The following is a 21,084-nucleotide window of genomic DNA, read 5'->3' as shown; positions in this document are numbered from 1 at the left end:
AAAATGTCCACATGGCAAAGCATAGCTAAGAAATATGGGTTAATTTAAGTCTAAGAGTTAGCTAGTAACAAGCCTGAGCTACTGGTCAAGCATTTATAAGTAATGTTAAGCCTCTGTGTCAGTTATATATAGGTGGCTGGAACAGGAAAACTCCACCTATATAAATCTTGTTTGTATCACAAATCATCCAGGAGACAAGCCTCTGGCCGTGGCAGAGAAATTATCTAGATTTATTTAACTGAGGTGGGAGGAGCCATCTTAAATGTGGGCAGGACCACTGCCTGGGCTAGAGTACTGGAGTGATTAAGAAGGAAAGCAAGCTGAGCTCAAGGACCCCCTCCCATTTTTCTGACTTCAGAGACAACGTCACCAGCTACTCAGGCTTCAGCTACCATGACCTCTCCACATGGTTGACTGCACTTCAGTTATGAGCCCCAGGAAATCCCTCCTTCCTTCTCAAACTGCTTCTGTCTGGGATTTTGTCCCAGCAATGGGAAGTGAACAAAGCAGATGGTCTCTACGAAGTTAGAAAGGCAGGAGCCATGCTTCTTCTGCACCGCTATCTTTCTAACAAGGAGCAGAGCTACACCCAGGACACCATTTCCATGGCTTCCCATTTTCAAACAGCAGTGAGCTCTTCTACAGAAACTCTCCTTCCTGGAGACCTGTGTGCTGAGATGAGGAGAGTAAGGTGCATGGTTGGTATAACCCTTTCCAGGCCCCTCCTAATTCGTGGATCTTCTTACCAAAAGAGAAAGTGTTTTTTCTGTACCCAGTTACATGGCAAGTGATCTGGCCTCAAACGGGGCAAAAGAAAGATGTGAGTTCAAACGATGCTGACATACACTGTAAGGTCACGCAGGTTCTTACATCTCACTAACAATGGCATTTTAACACCACCTCTGCCCCTATGTTTACTTACCACTTGTTTAAAAATTCAGAAAATAGGTTTTATATCCTACATAACAAGGCCACCGATACACATTCAATTGCCTAAGTTGCTATTTTTTTCTTTTGTTTTGTTTTCAAGACAGGTTTCTCTAACACTCCTGGCTGTCCTGAAACTCGCTTTATAGACCAGGCTGGCCTCCAACTCACTGAGATCCACCTGCCTCTGCCTCCCCAGTGCTGGGATTAAAGGTGTGCACCACAATTGTTCGGCAGTTGTTATATTTTTAAGATTTATTTATTTATTATATACACAACATTCTGCCTCCATGTATGCCTGCAGGCCACAAGAGGGCACCAGATCTCATTATAGATGGCTGTGAGCCACCATGTGGTTGCTGGGAATTGAATTTAGGACCTCTGGAAAAGCAGTCAGTGCTCTTAACCACTGAGTCATGTCTCCAGCCCCCAGTAGTTACTATTTTTAAACTTACCCCATATTTAAAAAACAAAAATTGCTGGGTGCATGCCTTTCATCCCAGCACTCGGGAGGCAGAAGCAGACAGATCTCTGAGTTCTAGGCCAGCCTGTTCTACATTAGTGAGTTCCAGGACAGCCAAGGTTTCTACACAGAGAAACCCAGTCTCATAATAAGACACACACACACACACACACACACACACACACACAAAATCTATCTCGAGACTACCAATCTCCCAGTTTCTCTCCAAAATCATACAAAACTAATTTAGAATTTACTTCTCATAGCACTTCAAACGTATGTATTTAACTGACAATTATTGTATCATTTATTCATTCAACTTCAATTGAATATCTATAATGTACTAGCCATTCTGAGTAGGAACCAGGAAAAACAAAAACAAGATACCATCTCTATCCTTATGAAGTTGACTTTTCAAGAGTACAACATGAAAGAAGTAATAGATGTCTTAGGGTTTCTGTTGCTGTCATAAAATACCAGGGACACAAGTAACTTGGGGAAGAAGTCAGAACAAAATAGGAGGCCATGGAGGGGTGATGCTTACTGGTTTGCTCCAACCTGCTTTCTTATACAACCCAAAACCACAAGCCCAGGGATGGCCCCACCCACACTGAGCTGGACCCCCTCACATCAATTATCAATCAAGAAAATGTACCACAGGCCAATCTGGTAGGGGCATTTCCTCAGTTGAAGGTCCCTATTCCTTGAAGCTTGTGTCAAGATAACATATAACTAGCCAGCACAATAGACAAAATTATCCTTTTTTTTTTTCTTTTTTTGGTTTTTCGAGACAGGGTTTCTCTATGTAGCTTTGCGCCTTTCCTGGAACTCATTCTGTAGCCCAGGCTGGCCTCGAACTCACAGAGATCTGTCTGCCTCTGCTTCCTGAGTGCTGGGATGAAAGGCATGCGCCACCACCGCCCAGCCAAAATTATACTCTTTTTTTTTTTTTTTTTTTTTTTTTTTTGGTTTTTCGAGACAAGGTAAAATTATACTCTTAAGTGACATGAGAAAAGCAATCAAGGAAATGAGATAGGGATGAGTAGAGACAGAAATGTACATTAGATGGAGAGGAAGTATTCAGAAAAGTCCCTATGGGGAAGTATTGAGACCTCAGAAACTTCAAATGGAGACTGATCCAAACAGAAGCAATAGTATATATAAATGAGCCATGGCATGCATCCACATGTGTGCACATATGCATAACAATAAATAAATGTAACATATAAAAAATGTAAAAAGCTAGTAAGTTAATAGAAATTTTTAGTTTCAAAATATTAAAATGTTATTCAACCACTAATCCCAAAAATAACCAGCAAAAAGTTAAGATGCTGATGCTCTTGTTTACACAGGTCACTGATGCTCAGTGACAAAGACAAACACCTTGCTCTGGGATTAACACCATAATCCTGTTTCAGTCAGTAGAAAATAATTGGGTACTTACTCACACAACACCACGTATTTTTCAAGAGACTCAATCAGTAGTCTGCTATCTCCTTGGTGAAAGTGCAGAGCAGGGAGGACGACGTCATCCTTTAGACAGAACACCAAGTACGACCAGCCCATGCCCTCTTTGCTTTGCTTGATTGACTTCAGGTCTGCCAAACTGAACAGGAATGACCATTTGCTTTTCCCATTTCTATGACCTGGAGCATCTTAAGAACAAGAAAGTGGGCAAAATATTTGTGTTCTTTTTTTTAAAAGGTCGGCAATGTTCTTCACATTTACCTAACAGCTACTTGTTTAACCCTGGGATGCACTCTACCACTCCTAAAGCACAGTTTCCACCCATGTTTAATGAAGATCCCTAAACGTCTGATCCACCTCCTCTATCTCTGGAAAGCTAAAATTACAAGCATGTGCCCCATGCCCAGTTGATCTGGTGCTAAGGATTAAGCTTGGGACACTGCGTACTGTGCGTGGTAGATAAGTATTCTTCTATTAAACCACATAACCATCCCACTAAGTTTTTACTAAATCAGGAATGCAATTCAACCAGTTATATAAAATGCAGTATCTTCTGAATGTGTGGTACATTTGCAGAAAATGAAACCTTAGGCCCATGAACAACATCAAAACTGTTAACAAGCAACTTAAAGATTTTTTTAAAAAATCATAAAACTATTTAAAAAGCATTTTCTTACAGGAAGTATTTTCCACTACTTAAAAGCAGTATTTCCTACTACTTATAATTCCTAATATAAAATGTTACTTTACTTTCATAACTTAACTCAGAAACGTGTTATCTCTGAAATCTAAAAAAACAATATACTTTTTAAAATGTTATTTCATAAAATATCATACTGTCTTATTATTCAAGACCTTTATGAATTCCATCCCACTTATCATACACAGAATAATGCTTACAAAACTTGTTCAAAAGAGATTAATTGGTGCTGATCTGCATGTTGTCACCTTCCTATGTAATTAGAGACATTACAGTTCTGTCTCCACTAAGATTTCCTAGTAGGTAATGAAAGATAAACGACACTGGCTGTGGTGCTGGTTACCGTGTGGAAAGGTCATGGTCACGCCAGAACACAATGTTAGTTTTTAGAGCTTTATTAGGAGGGAAAGGGGAGAGGAGAAAGAAGAGAGCCAGGCCTGGAGAGAGATGGGGGGGGGGGAGCAGAACAGAGCAAGGAACAGAGAGAGAGCAGAGCGAGAGGGTGGGGTCTACGTCCGGCTTTTTAAGGTGCATACTCAGTAGCCTGCACCCCCTGATGACATAAGACACAGACCCCAAGCTGCGCATGTACAGGAGTGAGAGCCCGAGCCTAACAGGTACCGCTTGAAAACCGTCACAACGGCTACAGTAACTGTCCGCACACACTGACCGCATGGCCTGCACACTGGTCTGAACGGTGAACCCACAGCTAAAGCTGACACTGGATTAAGTGCACTGTGTATTTCAACAGCACAGAGCCCAGAACAGCACAAACTTGATGGAGAGTGAGGCCATTTCTAAGAACTCCAACTTACCCCATCTAACCCTGTGTGTACACACATGAACTGCCAAGAAAAGTACATGCTACTAGATTATTTGCAAAATCTAAAAATATTTCATAGAAAAACAGCAATGACAAATTCAATACACAATAAAAGAAAAATAAAAACAACCCAATTGTATTCAATTGCATTGAACTGAAGCTGTAATAAAACCTTAGGAAGAATATTACATAATATATGCACTTTGTGCATTTTAAAAACAAACACTTTACACAGATTCTCCCTTAATGAGATATAAGATGAAACATAAAAAGGAAGGGACCTCACACATTTCCCCATTTAAAGCTCTGACAAAGATGACAATTATTGCAAGTTCAATTCTATAAGTCTTCCATTAAAATACAAACTTAAAGAGAATATGAACTTACACAAAATATTAAAAATGTTGCGTAAAAATATGTAGGAAATTCAATTTTTGGAAATTATTTTCCAAATATGGTGGCGTGGTAGCACACGCCTTTACATGTGGATCTGAGTGTTCAAGGCCACCACAGTCTAGACAGCAAGTTCCAGGAAAGCAAGGATAAGGGGTGGGGTTTGAGAAGCGGGTCAGGGGAAAGAAGAGGAGAGGGAGGGAAGAGAGATGCCTGTCTCAAAAAATAAAAATAAGGGGAAGGTGGTACATCTTGTTTCCAGGTACATCTCCAGTACTAGAGAAAGCTAAAACATATGAGGTAACCAAAAGCATGCTCAATAAATGCAAGTCAATAGGACCCCACGTCAGCATATAGTAATCTGCAAGTAAATCTGGACAGACATGACTACAAAAGAAAACTTGAGCAGCCAAGACTTAATCTGGAGCGTCCTTTCTCTTTAAAGCACAGGTTAAACAACAAGAAAAACACACATGAGTTCTAATGAACATGGGAAGTACCTCCAACATACTGAGAAGTAAAAGTGTATAGCCAAAAAGAACAATGAGAAATCAAACAGCTGACTGAATCTATGTCTTGAATAGAATTAACAGCAAGAACATGACATTTTATTGGGTTGGAATTCTAGCCAGAATATGAAAATGTGTTTTTCTGGAAGTAAACAGTTTCAAAACACTAATCTGCTATAAAAGCAAAGTATTTGAAGTATAACATTACATGTTCTTAAGAAATGCCAAGGGTTTGGGTTTAGCTCAGTGGTAGAGTGCTTGCCTAGCAAGCACAAGGCCCTGGGTTCAGTCCTCAGCTCCGGGAAAAAAAAAAGAAATACCAAGTTAAATGAGTTTGATAACCCATTTTTAAAGGTGTACCTTAATTTTCCTTTATAAATAATGGGGGAAAATACAAAGTAAAAAAATGTAAAGGCTAAGTGTGAAACAAGTAAAATAAAAACTTCAAAAAGCACTTACATAAAATATTAAAATCTTTCAAGAAATTCAACTTCTTAGAAATCATTTCCTTAGACAGGCATGGTAGCACACACCTTTAATCTCAGTGCTGAGGAGGCAGAGGCAGGCAGATCTCTCTGAGTGCCAGGCCAGCCAGGGCTACATAATGAGACATACGCTAGCTCAAGACGGACAAAGAAAAGGAAGGAAAAGAAGGTGTTTCCCTAGGACTATCAGAAAAAAGGAAAGAGGGAAAGGAGGTGAAACCACATACTTGGATCAAACTGTCCCAAGAAAACTCGGCTAGCATAATTAGATGCATTGATCAAAGTTATTTCCCTAACATTTCAGTTGCAAAACAAAGCCTCCTCACTTCACAAGCTACTGTGAACAAGTCACAAGTGGCTTCTGGCTCAACTACACAACTACTAATTCTCAACTCTGACCACACATTAAAACCACCTGAAGACATTCTGGAAAATACTGATGCCCAAGCTCCAGGGGCCCAGAGTCAATCTGCCCACAAAGGAATCAATACTGTAAAACAAAAAGTACCTAACATTATAACTATATAAATACTCAACTTTTTAACAAGTGATCACAAATAAATTGGCCATATCATATGAACTAGTTAGATCATATTTGGTATAATACATGAATTCTATGGAATACAAGCTATTTTTCTGATGTGAACTAGCATGTATAAAATTAAACTGTTATCTTGGCTCTTCCTATAATCACCACATAGTAAATAGAGATTTAAATATACAAAGGGGAACAGTAACTAAACATATGCAAGAGACAGAAATGAGCTACAAAAAATCATAATAAAGACTGAAGGCCGCTTAGTAAAGTTTAGCAGTATACTCCATCTCCCCCTGGTGCCTCAGGATGAAATAACAGGATTTTTAAAATACTAGATTAAGTAAAGCATGGTGGGGGTGCTTTCTTTTGTTTTGTTTTTAAGACAGGGTCTTGCTATGCTGTCCCAGCTGGCCTGGAACTAAAGATGGAGCCAGTCTGCCTTTGAACACAGGATCCTCCTGGCTCAGCCTCCCAGTGCTGAGCTCCAGTGTGCACTCACCACATAGGGTTTACCAGAGTTACTTTTTTTAAGTGTTTCTTATTTTGCTATTAGTAACTAAATCCTCTTTGAAGTCACAGCAATGAAATAGCAAAAAAATAAAAACAGGACAAAATTAGTTATGCATACATAGTGAAGTATAGATCATCTTTCCTGACAGAGGAACATTACAGCATTTCTTTGCACTTCTGTTCAGATTAAGATTGCAAAGACTTAACTCATACCTCCATTGGTATGTGGTTTCTTTTTAAACGACACTGCATTAACCATGTCCCACTCTGCTTCATAACTGTTCTGGTGTTCCGATCCTCGATGAGCTCTTTCTTTGGGGGCCTGGGTCCACTCTACAACTGAACTGGAGTCCTGAAACAATAACAAATATTTAAGTCTGAAGCTGGTACATGCCGGTGAGTAACATCTGAGCCCGGGAATGACGTCCGAAAGCCGGGGCAGACAGCACAATGCCAGTTTTCCCCTTGCTCTCTTTACCACCCTCTTTGCAGCTAGGGTTGCCAACAACTATGTGGAGGAGCCAACTCAGGGCTTCTGCAGCACTTGCCTTCCACAGTAAGTCTCACCTCAGCTCCTCACTGTCCGGTTTTGCATGGAGTTGTGATGTCTAAAACTACAGCAGCCATCTCACGAAAAGAGAAAAGAAAGCAAAAGGCAAAAAGCATCCAATTTCCAGATTTTAAGATTTATGGAAAATAACTAACTACAGTGATTTACTTGAGCCAAAATTAATTATGTGTTTTCTGACAATAAAAATTAGCTAAAAGCAACATATCTATGCTGTATAGCTCCACAGAACATTTGACTTTAAAGAGAATAAAACCGAACATCTACTCCTTTACAAAGGACAATGTATTCAAGTTAAAGTGAGACTGAGATTCTAAGTACCACAAGCAAAAGAGAAATACCTAGACTACAAACAGCTCCTACCAACTTCACGCGAAACAGAGAGCAAAGCAAGCAAATGGGAGTGCTGAGATGCAGGAGTATGGGAAGGCTTTTGCTGCCAAGCCTGGCAATTCCTGGGATGCACAGGGTCAAAGAACAGAACTTACTCCCACAGGTTGTCCTCTGACCTCCACACGCACATGCACGCAGACAGACACACAGGCAGACAGACACAGACACATACACACACTCACTCTCGCTCTCACACACACATAAAAATAAATTCTAAAGTTTTTCTAAGTCGGGAAATTAACAAAACCCCAGAAGACTAGAGTTTTGTGCTTCGTATTAGTCTTTAAGACTCTGAGGGTGCCACGACTACCATGTCCATGCACTGTGCACACAGGAGGCTGGAGAACAGCTTCTGGGAGCCAGTTCTTTCTCCCACCATGTAGGTTTCAGGAGATCAAATTCAGGTCTTCAGGCGTGGCAGGAAGTACCCGTACCTACTGAGCTATCCTGCCAGCCCCAAGGCTAAAGCTCTACTCATTAGAAGATGTAAAACGGTGTCTTTGGACTATGGGAAACCAAGTGCACGGATGAAAACAGGAGGCTTAACTGGGAGTTAGCCCACATAGATAGCAAAGGCCAAGACTCCCAGGTCTCCTGTCCAGTTGAGTTGTACAATCACTAACGTCCCAGCTTGACCTTTCTGGGCAGGGATCTCTAACTTCCAGTCTGATAAAGTGAGCTAGCCCTGATAAAAATAATGGGAACTTGACATCAGGGTTTCCCACCTGAGAACAGACTAGCCACGCACACAGAGAAGAATCAATCCCACTATTAGAAGGCCTAGCCATAATGAAAGAGAACATAATCTCGTTGGGGCACCTGGTATTAAATTTGAGCCTAACAGTACAAAACCCTCCAAATACCAAGACAAGTGTCTAAACAAAGGATGGAGTCCGAATGAAACACAGAGGGCAAACAGATTATACACAAATGAAAATAAAGATCATTTTATGTTGGGTGTGGTGGCAAGAAGCCTGAGATCCCAGCACTTCAGAAGCAGAAGGACTGTGCAAGTTCAAGACCAGCCTGGTCTACATAGCAAATCCTATGTGTGACTAGAGAAGAGATGGGGGTAGGGGCTCTTGAGGGATGGAGAGGAGGGGGAAAATGCATGTGACTGACACATGGAAAAAGGGACTGCTGTAGGGAAGAAAAAGTACCAGCAAAAAGGGGAGGGCATTAGGGCAGGGCGGGAAACAAGACGCTGCCTACATGCTTACATATACACACACAAAGACAACATACATCATTCTCTTAGTCGTATTTTTAAAATACCTTTCCAGCACACAGAATACTAGAAGAATCTAATGCGTCATCCAATGGTCTCCAGTCCACTATTACTTCAGCATCCTACATAAAGAAATCATGAAATATAATTCATCAATATAACTTGAGCATCCTGAAGAAAGAAACCATGAATTATATTTAGAATTTATCAATATATTACATTCTTAATCCATTTTTTATTTCTAAATGCAAAATAAAATTTAGGCCCTTAAATATTAGTATTTTACACATGCTGACATTACCATTATTTAGCAATAATTGGTATGAAAATTTAATTCTAATTATTCATTATGAAAAAATTATATTACTATAATGTCTACATGCCTTTTTTTCTTTCCTTTTTGGCAAGACAGGATCTCTCTGGTATCCCAGCTATCTTGGAACTCACTATATAGACCAGGCTGGCCCTAAAATCACTAAGATCCACCTGCCTCTGCTGGGTTAAGATTAAAGGCGTGCCCGAACATGCCCACATTTACATACACATTTAAAATATTTCATGATTTTTATTGGTGTACTTAAGGTATTTTGTTTCTAACATTATTTCCATATTAAATTTACAACCATTGTTCAAATATACAGTGTCTTACATATGACTCTCCTTCAAAGCCCCAGAGAGAACACTATCATAAACTATTATTAAATAAGTCATTTACAGAAACTTACCTTTTCTAAAACACGTAATATTCCTGAAATTAAGCTGTCTTGGTCACTGGCCTTTCCGCAAGATGAGTGAATATATACCCCTTCTTGTTCATATATAATCTGGAACAGCAAAACATGATTATAATTGTGTGTGTGTGTCTTCTCTCCTTTCTCAGAACTGATTCACAGCTCTCCAACGCAGGTTCATCTCAAGTGGGAGCTAGAGAGCTGAACTCATGCTTACATGACAAGTACTTCACTAAATGAGCCCCAGATCTAGTCACACTTTTTATCGCAACAGTTCTCAAAATTAACTGAGATGTTTTCTTCTTTTTCACTTTTTAAATTTCTTATGTGTGTGGGTGTTTGCCGGCATGTGTGTCTTGTTCTATTTGCATGGCTGGTGCCTGTGGAGGCCACAAGATGGCATCAGACTCCCTGGAACTGGGATTAGTAGACAATTGTAAACTATGAGCATGCTGGGAATTGAATCTGAGTACTCTAGAAGAACAGTCAGTGGTCTTAACTGCTAGGCCATCTCTCAGTCCCCAAAGTGTTTTCTTATACCTGTTCAAGGTCTGATCAGCTCATATACAAATGTATCACAGGTCGACTGGGACAAGAAGGAATTCAGACTCATGAAAACTCAGGTATTCATTGTGTTCTATGTGTGCCTTACACACAGCCTAAAGATAACGTCACAGGTTTAGAGTGACTGTGCCTTGACCTGCGCCCAGACAGGTGAAGTCGGGGTGTAGAACTTTCTGCTTGTAGTGTTGTTACCTCAGCACTGAAAACGTTTTACATTTTGGGGACACTTCAGATTCTGGATTTTCAGATTAGGAATGTTCAAAACAAACCATACAGACTTAAAGAAACTTCAAACATGGCTAAATTAAAAGGAAATTTGCTTCAATACACATGGATAATTATTTTTCAGATTAGTAAAAATCACACTTTTATCCATCTCTATAATAATGATGTTGAACTAACTGCCATGTGTCTAATATATAAATTCAACTCTCTACAGTCTGGAGCTGGGGTAATTAACCATCAATGATAGAACACTTGCCTAGCAGGCACAAAGCCCTGGGTTCTATTTCCAGCCACACAAGACTAATAACACCAATATTTTAATATTTTAAGTAAACATTGAGCTCAAGCTGAAAATCCATATGAACATATCCAAAAGAACAAACAATAAAATAGAAGAAACAGGTACATCCCATGTATTCCTACAGTGCCATATTCTTATAAAAGATCACGCTGATACGCTTTTATAACAGAGGCACAGAATTACAAGGAAGGGTATGGGAATTTTAAAGAGTACTTCCAGGCCTTACCCTGTCCCCGTCTCCAGCTAATCACACAGATCTTCTCCCTCCTCCCCTACACACACCCATAGCTTTGTCCTAGTCCCCCACTTCAGCAGGCACTGCCTGGAAACTTTCGCACAGGCCACTCTGACCAGGGAAGCAAGTAGACTGAGTGCAGGTCTTCATCTCTCCCTCCATTCCTCCAAATCCAATCTTCCAGCCTCATCCCAGCTCTGCAGCAGGCCTTCTGCTGGGGCCTCTCCTCTCTGTCCCATTCCCAGGGGAATGAGCAGATCCTGGTGGAACATCCTGCTTTCCTCCCTCCTAGGGACCCCCTCAGCACCACCCCCAGCCTACCCCCATTCCTAAGTGTCGGCTCCCAATACCCAGGAACACATTTTACCTGGAACACCCAATGGTCACCTCTATCAGGATCCCAGAAAAATTTCCCAACTGGCAACACACAGCCACCAGAGTCTTAAGAACCAGAGAGAAAACAGAAACAAAGGAACAAAATTCCCACCCAACAAAGATAAGATCGATATCAGCACCTAGAATTATAATCTTCCCAAACCCAAATGCCTAGACAGCAGTGTAAAAACACAATAACAACAAAGTCAATATGTCTCCACTAGAGCCCAGCACCCCACCATAGCAGGCCCTGAGTATTCCAACATAGCTGAAGCAGAAGAAAAATACCTTAAAACAACCTTCATGAATATGACAGAGGTCCTTAAGGAGGAAATGAATAAATCCCTTAAAGAAATCTATAAAAGCACCAACAGTGGAAAGATATGAGTAAAACAGTTCAAGACCTGAATGTGGAAACAGAATCACTAAAGACAACCCAACTGAGAGAAATCTGGAAATGAAGACTTTAGGAACCCGGACAGGAACCTCAGAGGCAAGCCTCCCCAACAGATACAAGAGGTGGAAGACAGAATCTTAGGCACTGAAAACACAATAATACAAGGAATGGATACGTCAGTCAAAAAAAATAGTAAATTCACAAAAACTCCAGGCACAAAACATCCAGGAAATTGGGACACTATGAAAAGACCAAGTCTAAGAATAATAGGAATAAAGGAAGTGGGGGGGGGGACACCCAGGTCAAACACACAGAAAATATTTTCAACAAAATCATTAAGAAAAAAATTTCCCTAACTTAAAGAAGGAAACGTCTATTAAGGTACAAGAAGCATACAGAACACCAAACAGACCGGACCAGAAAACAAAGTCCCCCTAAGCCCATAAATCAGAACACTAAACAGAACAAAGAAAAAATATTAAAAGCTACAAGGGAGAAAGACCAAGAAAGGCAGACCCATTAAAATACCTCACTTCTCAGGAGACTCTAAAAGCCAGAAGGGCCAGGACAGATGTGCTCCAGACACAGATGCCAGCCCAGACTACTACTATATCCAGCAAAACTTTTACTCATTGTAGCTGGAGAAAATAAGACACTCCGTGAAAAACTGCCTCTACCTCCCAGGGGCTCAGCCACAAGTACACACCTCCATGCTCAGCTCCTCTGCAGTGCTTTTTTGAGAGAAAAACTACATGTCCCAAAACTCAGAATTCTAAACTATATTTGTACTGTCTGTGGAAGGCAGTCTCGTTTAGTCTTCTAAATTCAAAGGTATAACTTTAACTTCTAGAAATGAGTTAAGTCTGACTGAAATGGCAAACAGAATGAAGTACGTGACTGATTTGCATCAGCTATAAATTTGATGAAGCCCCCATCTCTGTGGATTCTACAGCCTCTAAATTCAACCCAACCAGATTAAAAAATATTTAATACAAAAAGATGCATCTGGATTAAATATGTGCACATTTTCCTTACTACCCCTAAACAATACAGCACAGCTGCAATTCCATTGTAGAGGTATTATAATAAAGTATAGGAGAAGATAAGCACAGATTACATGCAAATTCTACATGGTGTTTCATATAAGGAACCTGAGTATCCTTAAACTTGGATATCCACAGGGTATCCATTTCCCACCAAATTATAAAAAGCACTATGTTTGGTAGACTGCACGGAATTATTTGCATGCACGATGCAATTTACTTCACATTAAAAAAAAAACAGGTAATAGCAGTTTTAATTGAAAAGTACTTTGTTTTCTAAATATTCTGATCTCACACTCCCACAGTCAACCCCCATCAGTCATAAAAGATACTATTATTTCCATCTTCATTCTATAAACAAACTGAAGGCACAAACTGCTTGGCAATTGTTCTTGGGATCACATGCACACCAAAAGTAGTAACTTTCCGATATCCTGATGCCTTCCCTCCACCAAGCTCAATCACTATTACCTAAAGAAAACCACTGGAGGGCTGGACAGACAGCTTGGCAGTTAAAAGCACCTGTTGCTCTTGAAAGGATGGCAGCTCATAACAATCTGTAACTCCAGTCCCAGGGAATCTGACACCTTCCATCCTCTGAGGGCACTAAGCACACACAGGGTACATACACGCTCCCTCATACTCATAAACTAAGTAAACCTTAAGAAAAAGTACTAGAAATGTTCCATGTCGCTTCCCTACAGGAAACCAGTCTCTGGAACCACACACACTAGCTCGACTCATCTTGTTTTATACACTGATAAGCTGAAGTCCAAAAAGTTTCTAATTGTATTTAACTTGAATGTGTGGCTGCTGGAAACCAAACCAAGGTCCTATGTTAAGAACATCAAGTGCTCTTAACTGCTGAACCATCACCCCAGCTCCCACCCCAGGAAGTCTGTAACTTTAAACTCTCAGAACCCCTTTTTTAATATTATGGTTGGAAATTATTCTTATTCAAATAAAGTCAGTGATTCCAGATGCAGAAATGATGCTGCTCCAGACTGAAACTCAACTTCTAAATGTGTTTAGGTTTATAGTCAAGGCAGCAGCGACTGAGCGTCTGGCCTAATCACTCCATCCAAACTTTTAACATCCTACACAAGCACAGTCCTTTGCACTTCATCCTTGGGTTAATCATTCCTTTGACTATTTAGTCTTTCAATGTGCTTTTAAGGGAATGATAATTAATTATTTAGAGCACAGGTTTATCACTCCAATCTCTTAGTACATATGTATATTATATACAAAATTCTACAAATTTTAACTACTTGAGATCAAAAGTGGCCCCTAAAATGACAGAAACAAAATTAAGAGGGAATGATGTTAAAAGTAATATTATAAATGCATTCCATATGCTCAAAATACTATAAAAACTCACTAGGACAACATCATAAATAAACTAAGATCCCAATGAACTTATATCAAAAGGAGTTGTATTCAGAATATAAAAAGAACTCTCAAAACTCAAGAACAAGAAAATGAACAAAGTTTAAAATAAAATAACACAAAGATTTTTGTGCAAATAAGCACAAGGAAAAAAATAGTCAACAACATTTTGATCACTATAATGCAAACTAAAACCACAAATGAAATATTCTGTGTGTCTATCAGAACAGCTGTAATTAAAAAGAATGAGTAAGTGTTAGGAAGCCGTGGAGCACCAGGAACGTCCTTCCTACCTGGAGGTGTGTAAAATGACACCTACCCTCTTTGGAAAAGATTGGCAATGCTTTCAAACACTAACAGACAACTAGCACATACAGTCCAGTCATTCTACTCCTAGGTACTTCTCAAGAAAATGAAAGCATACATTTATAAAGACTCCACGTTCCGAGCATATTTATTTGTAACAGACAAAGGAAATAATCCAAACATTCATAAACTGGTGTAAACAATATACAGTATACAGTGTAATATTACACAGCAATAAAAAGAAATTAAGGACACAAATACTACAAATGAATTTCCACACAACTGTTGTGAACAAAGCAAGCAACACCAAACAAAAATGAACTACATATCACATTGTTCTATTCATATAAAGTCCTAGAAAATGCAAGCCTATCAAAAATGGCAAAAAGCAGTTCAGATGTCATCTGCGGGCAGATGAACAAAGTGACAGACTATGATGAATTACTAGTAACTGTACAGATGGAAAAAATGACACTATCTTGATTAATGTCCAGAGATTCACAGTGTACACCTATCCAAAGTTACTAAACTGCACACCCTAAATACACAAAGCCTGGTATTTGTCGACTACACCTCATATATGTGTATGTGTATTGTGTATGTATGTATATATACATAAAATACACACACACACACACACACACATATCACAACAGGTTAAAGACTATTGTTTTTACACTATAAAAACCAATATAAGGATATATACACGGCATATGTAGAGATACTTTCAGTGAAGAGGCAAAGGCTAGAGATAGTTCAATCGTTAAGAGCATTTGTTGCTTACAGAGGACCAGAGTTCAGTTCCCAGGACTGACATAGTGGCTCACAACCATCCTCACTCAACTCTAGCTCCAAAGGATCTGATACCCTCTTCCAATTTCATGGCACTAGGCATGCATGTGGTGCATACACACACATGCAGGTAATACATTCATGCACATAAATAAAATTTTTAAATCTTTTTAAAAAAATTTTAAAGATCTGATCCACACTCAAAAAATGGGGGTTTTGTTTTGTTTCTTTCTTTCTTTTTTAATGAAGCTGAAGATCACACCCCCAAGTAACTGGGAACTAGGTGTCTCCACTGAGAGCTAAATAAGGATCAGGGCATTCAGATTTACCACTTTTAGGGGCTATACTGACTGCAAACTCAGTTCAATACACTTATCAAGCATTTGTGCCAGAGAAGTGAGCAGGAAGATAAACAATGTAACAGGCATGCCAAAATTTTCTCTAGAATTTGGAGAATTCGTTTCGAGTTTTTGGTTTGGTTGTGTGTGTGTGTGTGTGTGTGTGTCTGTATGTATGTATGTGTGTACTAGTACCTTACAACATGACACACCAGGGCATCTTAAACTGTTTCCTTTTTCAATGCTTTTTCACTGAAGAAATCTTACACAGCTCCAGGTACAAAGGCATCAAACATTTACTAATAAGTCATAAAGAAATTCATTCCAAAAAACTTTGATATGCACTTAATTTTACCATTTGTTAAAAATGAAAGTAATTTGCATACTAATGAAATAAAGGTGCATGTTTATTTACATAAAGAGTGCAATCGTAGGCAAATGAAATAGCTCAGCAGGTAAAGGCACTTGACACCAAACCTGATAACCAAGTTCATTAACTAAAACCCAGAGAGTAAAAGGAAAGAACTCTCAAATGTCCTCTGACCTCCACCCAAGTGCCACGGCATGCATCCCTTCCAATACACACACACACACACACACACACACACACCTACACAACCAATAAATAAATCTCATAATATGGGCCAATGAGATGGCTTATTGAGTTAAACTACTTGCTGCCAAGCCTGACAATCCAAGTTCAACCCCCAGGACCCACACCGCTGAAGGACAGAAGGAACTCTAAAAATTGTTCTGAGACCTCCAGAGGTCTGCCGTGCAAGCTTGCACTCCTACAGAACTTCTAATGGTGTCCTACTAACACTAATAGCAAAGCAACTAAGTCAGATCATTAAAATAACTCTAAAACCAGGAATTGTAGCACACGCCTATAATCCCAGCACTTGGGAGGCTGAGGCAGAAGGACAGAGTTCAAGGTCCTCCTCAGCCATAACAAGTTCAGGGCCAAGCCTGGTTTTCATGAGCTGCTGCTGCTCAAATGATGTTGAGAAGAAGGACAATGGTAATAATAATTAAACAAAAGAGCTGAGGGGCAATAGCAATGCTTTATAACAAATTTGCTGACCTCCATCCAACAACAAAAGTTAAAATTAAAGAGCAAAAATTAGACAACAAGGCAACTACATTCAACTTGGCAGACAGAAATAGATGCCCTTCTGCATTTTGGAATTTAAAGCCATGCTCTAGCAAAGCTGAAAAGAGAACATGCACAGCACGGTGGTGGGCTTTTGTAGTTTCTATACTGATGTGAAACTGAGCTATTTATATTGCCACCAACCACTTTCAAAAACTAAAGATAAATGAAGAGCATTCAACTAAAATACTCATTAGTAAGGTTAAGGTAAAATTCTTGCCCTAAATCTCTCCAAATATGGAAACTCAGTAGCTACTGCATAACATTCACTTAGTCGTGTGAATTTTATAAAGTAATCTACAGAAAACAATCTAAGCTTTTAGTTACAGAAAGTATCCCCAAGGAAAGCCACCATGAGCTCAAACATGTTGCTGGGCTCCACAGCATCTAAGCCCCTCACTGCTATCCCCACCTCCATAGCCACATGCATCTTAAACTATTATGTTCTCATAAACCTGCTCTTCATATATTACCATCTCAACCAGTCAATCACCCTAAGGCCTTTCCCCATCCCAACCCGATACACTATAATCTGTCAGCCTTTCTGTGACACTGGCCCCTCACCTTATCTGGAGTCATTTGCTCTCATACATTCTTCCAATCTGTCATCTAATTCTTTGTGTAAGGTGTGTAATAAGTAGCTCTACAATTCATTTGTATAAACTATACATCTGATTACATCATAACAATTCCAGTTCCTTTGGACTCCACCCTTCACCTCGATGGTGACATTATACCTCCTGACACAATCTTTCTGCCTGTGCCCACTCTGAGTCTACCTGTGCCCTGAAAATCTCATGTGTTTTTCTATGTGAATACAGTTCCTCAAACATGACTCCCCCTCCTCTCTACAAACAATTTCTGCCAATCCTCCAAAAGAGCACAAGACTGTCAGACTCTTCTTTCTTTCTACCCACTGCCCATTCCACCTCACCTAATTTACAAGAGCCCGATCTTCAGTTTCTGGAGGAAGAAGACATTTTCAGTTATTTCTCCAACTCCAGCTAAGGAACTTAGGAGTTTGAAGTTTATCCTGAAGACAAAGACCACTAGAGTTCTGACAGGGGAATGGCTGTGGTCTGCCTTGCCTTTTCTAAGACAGTATGTTGTCTAAGGGGCCAATAAAGAACAGCTGCAATAATCCAAGTGGAGGGATTCGGAACAGCATCAACTAAGTCAGTGGGGGTAGAAATAAGGGAAGGTAGATGGCTAGGAGATATTTAGAAAGTCAAAATAATAGGACTTTGTAATTTAATTTTGGGAGGTGAAGGGAAGAAGAGTCAAAGATACAACTGAGACATGGAGAGGTTATTTACTGAGGTACGGCTGGAAATTCTGAGTAAGCCATTGAGACACAGAAGCGTAGCAATACTCAATGAAAGGCAGGTCTGTGGCTTCTTACGGACATCAGTATGCACAACAAAAATGTCAGCCATGAGAGAGAGAAAAACAACTTAGCGGCCTGAGGAGTCATCAAACGACTCAATGAATGGCCTCTCTTAAATTGGCAATGACATATACATTGGAGCACAAAAAAACGAAAGGCACAAAAAGCAGGCAGGGCAACCAGTTCAACCCCAGAGGCTCCCATGTGGGCGAGGACCATGCCTTTACGTTGTGACTCCTGAAAGCTGTTATCTGACCTCCACACACATGCTGTATCATGCCCCATATGCACAATAATAAATATTATTAAAATTTTTAAACAATACAATCTGAAGTCCAGTGTGAGAAACAATAGTAATCCCAGCACCAGGAGGTGAAAGCAGGCTAGCACTGGGCTCCATAGTAAGTTCAAGACCAGACTGTACTATGAGATCAGGTCTCAATAAACCAAGGAGACAAAACAAAGCAAAATCCATATTTAATCACCCTTACATACAAAGAACCCAGCATAATAACTGGTATCCAAATGTTTGTTAAGTCAAAGAATACCATAAAAAATTTAAAGGGCATATTCTTCTAGGACCCTAGTTAACTACCACAGTATACAATTTCATCTAAGGGAAATAAAGGTCTCCAGGAAAATCTACTAGATACAAGAATATTCTTGGGGTGCTGGTAGAGTGCCCAGTATACACAAAGCAAAGAGGATTCTGTCCCAGAACCAAGAAAACCCAGTACGGTGGAGGGGGCCTGTAATCCCAGAATCTGGGACGTGAAGCTGGGGAAATCCAATGTTCAAAGACACCCTCAGCTACCTAGCAAGTTCAAGGCCACCTAAACTACGATAGACCCTGCCTCAAAAAAATGAATAAAGCATTTTTTCCCACTCAACAAGAGGGAAATCACTTGGCCTGGTACTGGGAACCTAGCCAACTACCCAGGGCTAGTAAAGTCACTGATCTTGAAGAACCTACACGCACCATTTGACTAAAGCAGCACAATCCTAACAACAATATGTCAACATCTGTCCTTACACCCACCCTAAGTGCAGTCTTCGCCTCTCACCAAGGAAACTTCTCTTCACAACAGAGACCACTACAGAAAACCGCAACCAACCAAAATACAGAGTTGGAGCCCAGTCCCGGTGGATACATCTACAAAACACTCCCGTCGCACCTATGTCCAACGGACCATTTTTGAAGAGGGTACAGAAAGACTGTAAGAGCTAAAGTCCAGGGAGTTTCCTGTGAGATTGTATTTCCTATGAGTGTCAGAAACTACACACTCATTAAGTCTCACCAAGATGACTGCCCAAACATGAGCTGAATAAGGACAGTAGACATGCTAAAATGTATGGAGGAAAGCTCACCAGGTCTCCACTCTAGACCCAAAACTGAAGCAACTAAGGAAGGCTGAGAGCAGGAGAAACAGTCTTCTCCAGGAAGAGCACACCCATTGGTTATCCTATACCAAATGGTCAGCCCTAAGAACGGATACATACACATGCCAAAATTCTTTCAAGCTATCTTTTTTCCTTTCTTTCATTCAGCTAATTCAGTTCTGTTCATCTGTAGAAACTGAAGCAGAATGGTTGTTACAATGTTTCTCCTTCTTATCTTAACATCCACAGGAGCATGTCACCCTCCCTATTTGGTCCCCTTTCCATAATGTGGTTCTATAAGTACACAGCAAGGCAGATAAGCTAACTTCTAAGAACTAAACAGGGTTATCAATCGAACTCAATCCCACTTTCAAAAATTCCAAGAAAATGCAATATATTCAAGAATGGACCCATCCACATTGTGTTGGTCGGGTTTTTGTTTGTTCGTTTGTTTTTTGTTTTTTTGTCAAGTTGACAAAAGCAGAGTCATTCAAAAGAGAATACTCTTAATTGAGAAGACTGTCCTGTAGGCAAACCTGTAAGGTATTTTCTTGATTAGTGATTGATGCCGAAGGGCCCAGGCCACTGTGCAGGTGGACCTGGGGTTTATAGGAAAAGCAAACTGAGCAAACCAGAGGCGCAAGCAGTGTTCTTCTGTGGTCTCTGCTTCAGTTCCTGCCCGGACTTCCTTTGTGTTGGACTGTGACCTGGGAGTTCTAAGCTAAGCTAAGCTCTTTCCTCCCCAGGTCACTTTTGGTCATGGCGGTTCATCACAGCAATAGAAACCTAAGACATACAAACTGACCAACCATCAGAGAACCCAATACATAATATTGGTGCTCCGTATTTACTAAACTATGCACTGGCATGCATTACAGGCTGTTTGGGGGTGGTTCTGCTTTGGATTTCCGTTCACCAAAAGGACACAGGCACACTATGTAATCACACTTACATTACACAGTACAAAAGAGTCACAGGAGACCAAGTGTTGTGGTCTAATCTCCAGAAACCAGTTTGTTTGTTTGGAGGGAGGTCTTTTATTCTATCATAAGTCCCAAATTCTTACTATTGAACAGATTTCTCTCTACTTTGGCTGATAGAAAACACAGCCAAATAGTAGCTCACTAGAGCTTAACTAAATAACCAACAGCATTTAGTCCCCAACATTATATACTTTCCTCTATTTCATAACTATATTATTTGCATATTATGTACTGTAGAAAATTGTCAGCATGAATAAATAACTATCCAAAACCAATACTAACCTTAAAATCTTGAAAAAAAAAAAAACCTGAAAGATGTTCCTTAGCAGTAAATAGCAGCTAATGTTTATTGAGCACAGGCTTGAGGCCAAGAACTACTGTACAGATTCTGCAGTATCAACTTTTAATCCACCAACAGCTCCATAATGGAAGTATATCGATACCACTTTATGAAAGTGGGTAATGGGCACAGGAAAGCTAA

General features: G+C 39.9%; 1 protein-coding gene across 3 annotated transcripts in view; it reads right to left on the bottom strand.

Annotated features, from left to right (window-relative positions):
- The window catches only part of Tbc1d15 (TBC1 domain family member 15), a 54,369-nt gene that overhangs the window by 30,087 nt on the left and 3,198 nt on the right, over nt 1-21,084 (bottom strand). For all 3 annotated transcript variants that reach the window (XM_028877976.2, XM_037196763.1, XM_037196762.1), the window contains exons 2-5: nt 9,730-9,828; nt 9,052-9,126; nt 7,029-7,167; nt 2,835-3,045 (exon numbers count right to left, since the gene is read on the bottom strand). In XM_028877976.2, the coding sequence (XP_028733809.1) occupies nt 2,835-3,045; nt 7,029-7,167; nt 9,052-9,126; nt 9,730-9,828 (524 nt within the window). The remainder of the gene's footprint in view (nt 1-2,834; nt 3,046-7,028; nt 7,168-9,051; nt 9,127-9,729; nt 9,829-21,084) is intronic.

The sequence above is a fragment of the Peromyscus leucopus genome, chromosome 18 (genome assembly GCF_004664715.2).
Source record: "Peromyscus leucopus breed LL Stock chromosome 18, UCI_PerLeu_2.1, whole genome shotgun sequence".
Taxonomy (NCBI): Eukaryota; Metazoa; Chordata; class Mammalia; order Rodentia; family Cricetidae; genus Peromyscus; species Peromyscus leucopus.
This window is presented reverse-complemented; position numbering and strand designations above follow the sequence as displayed.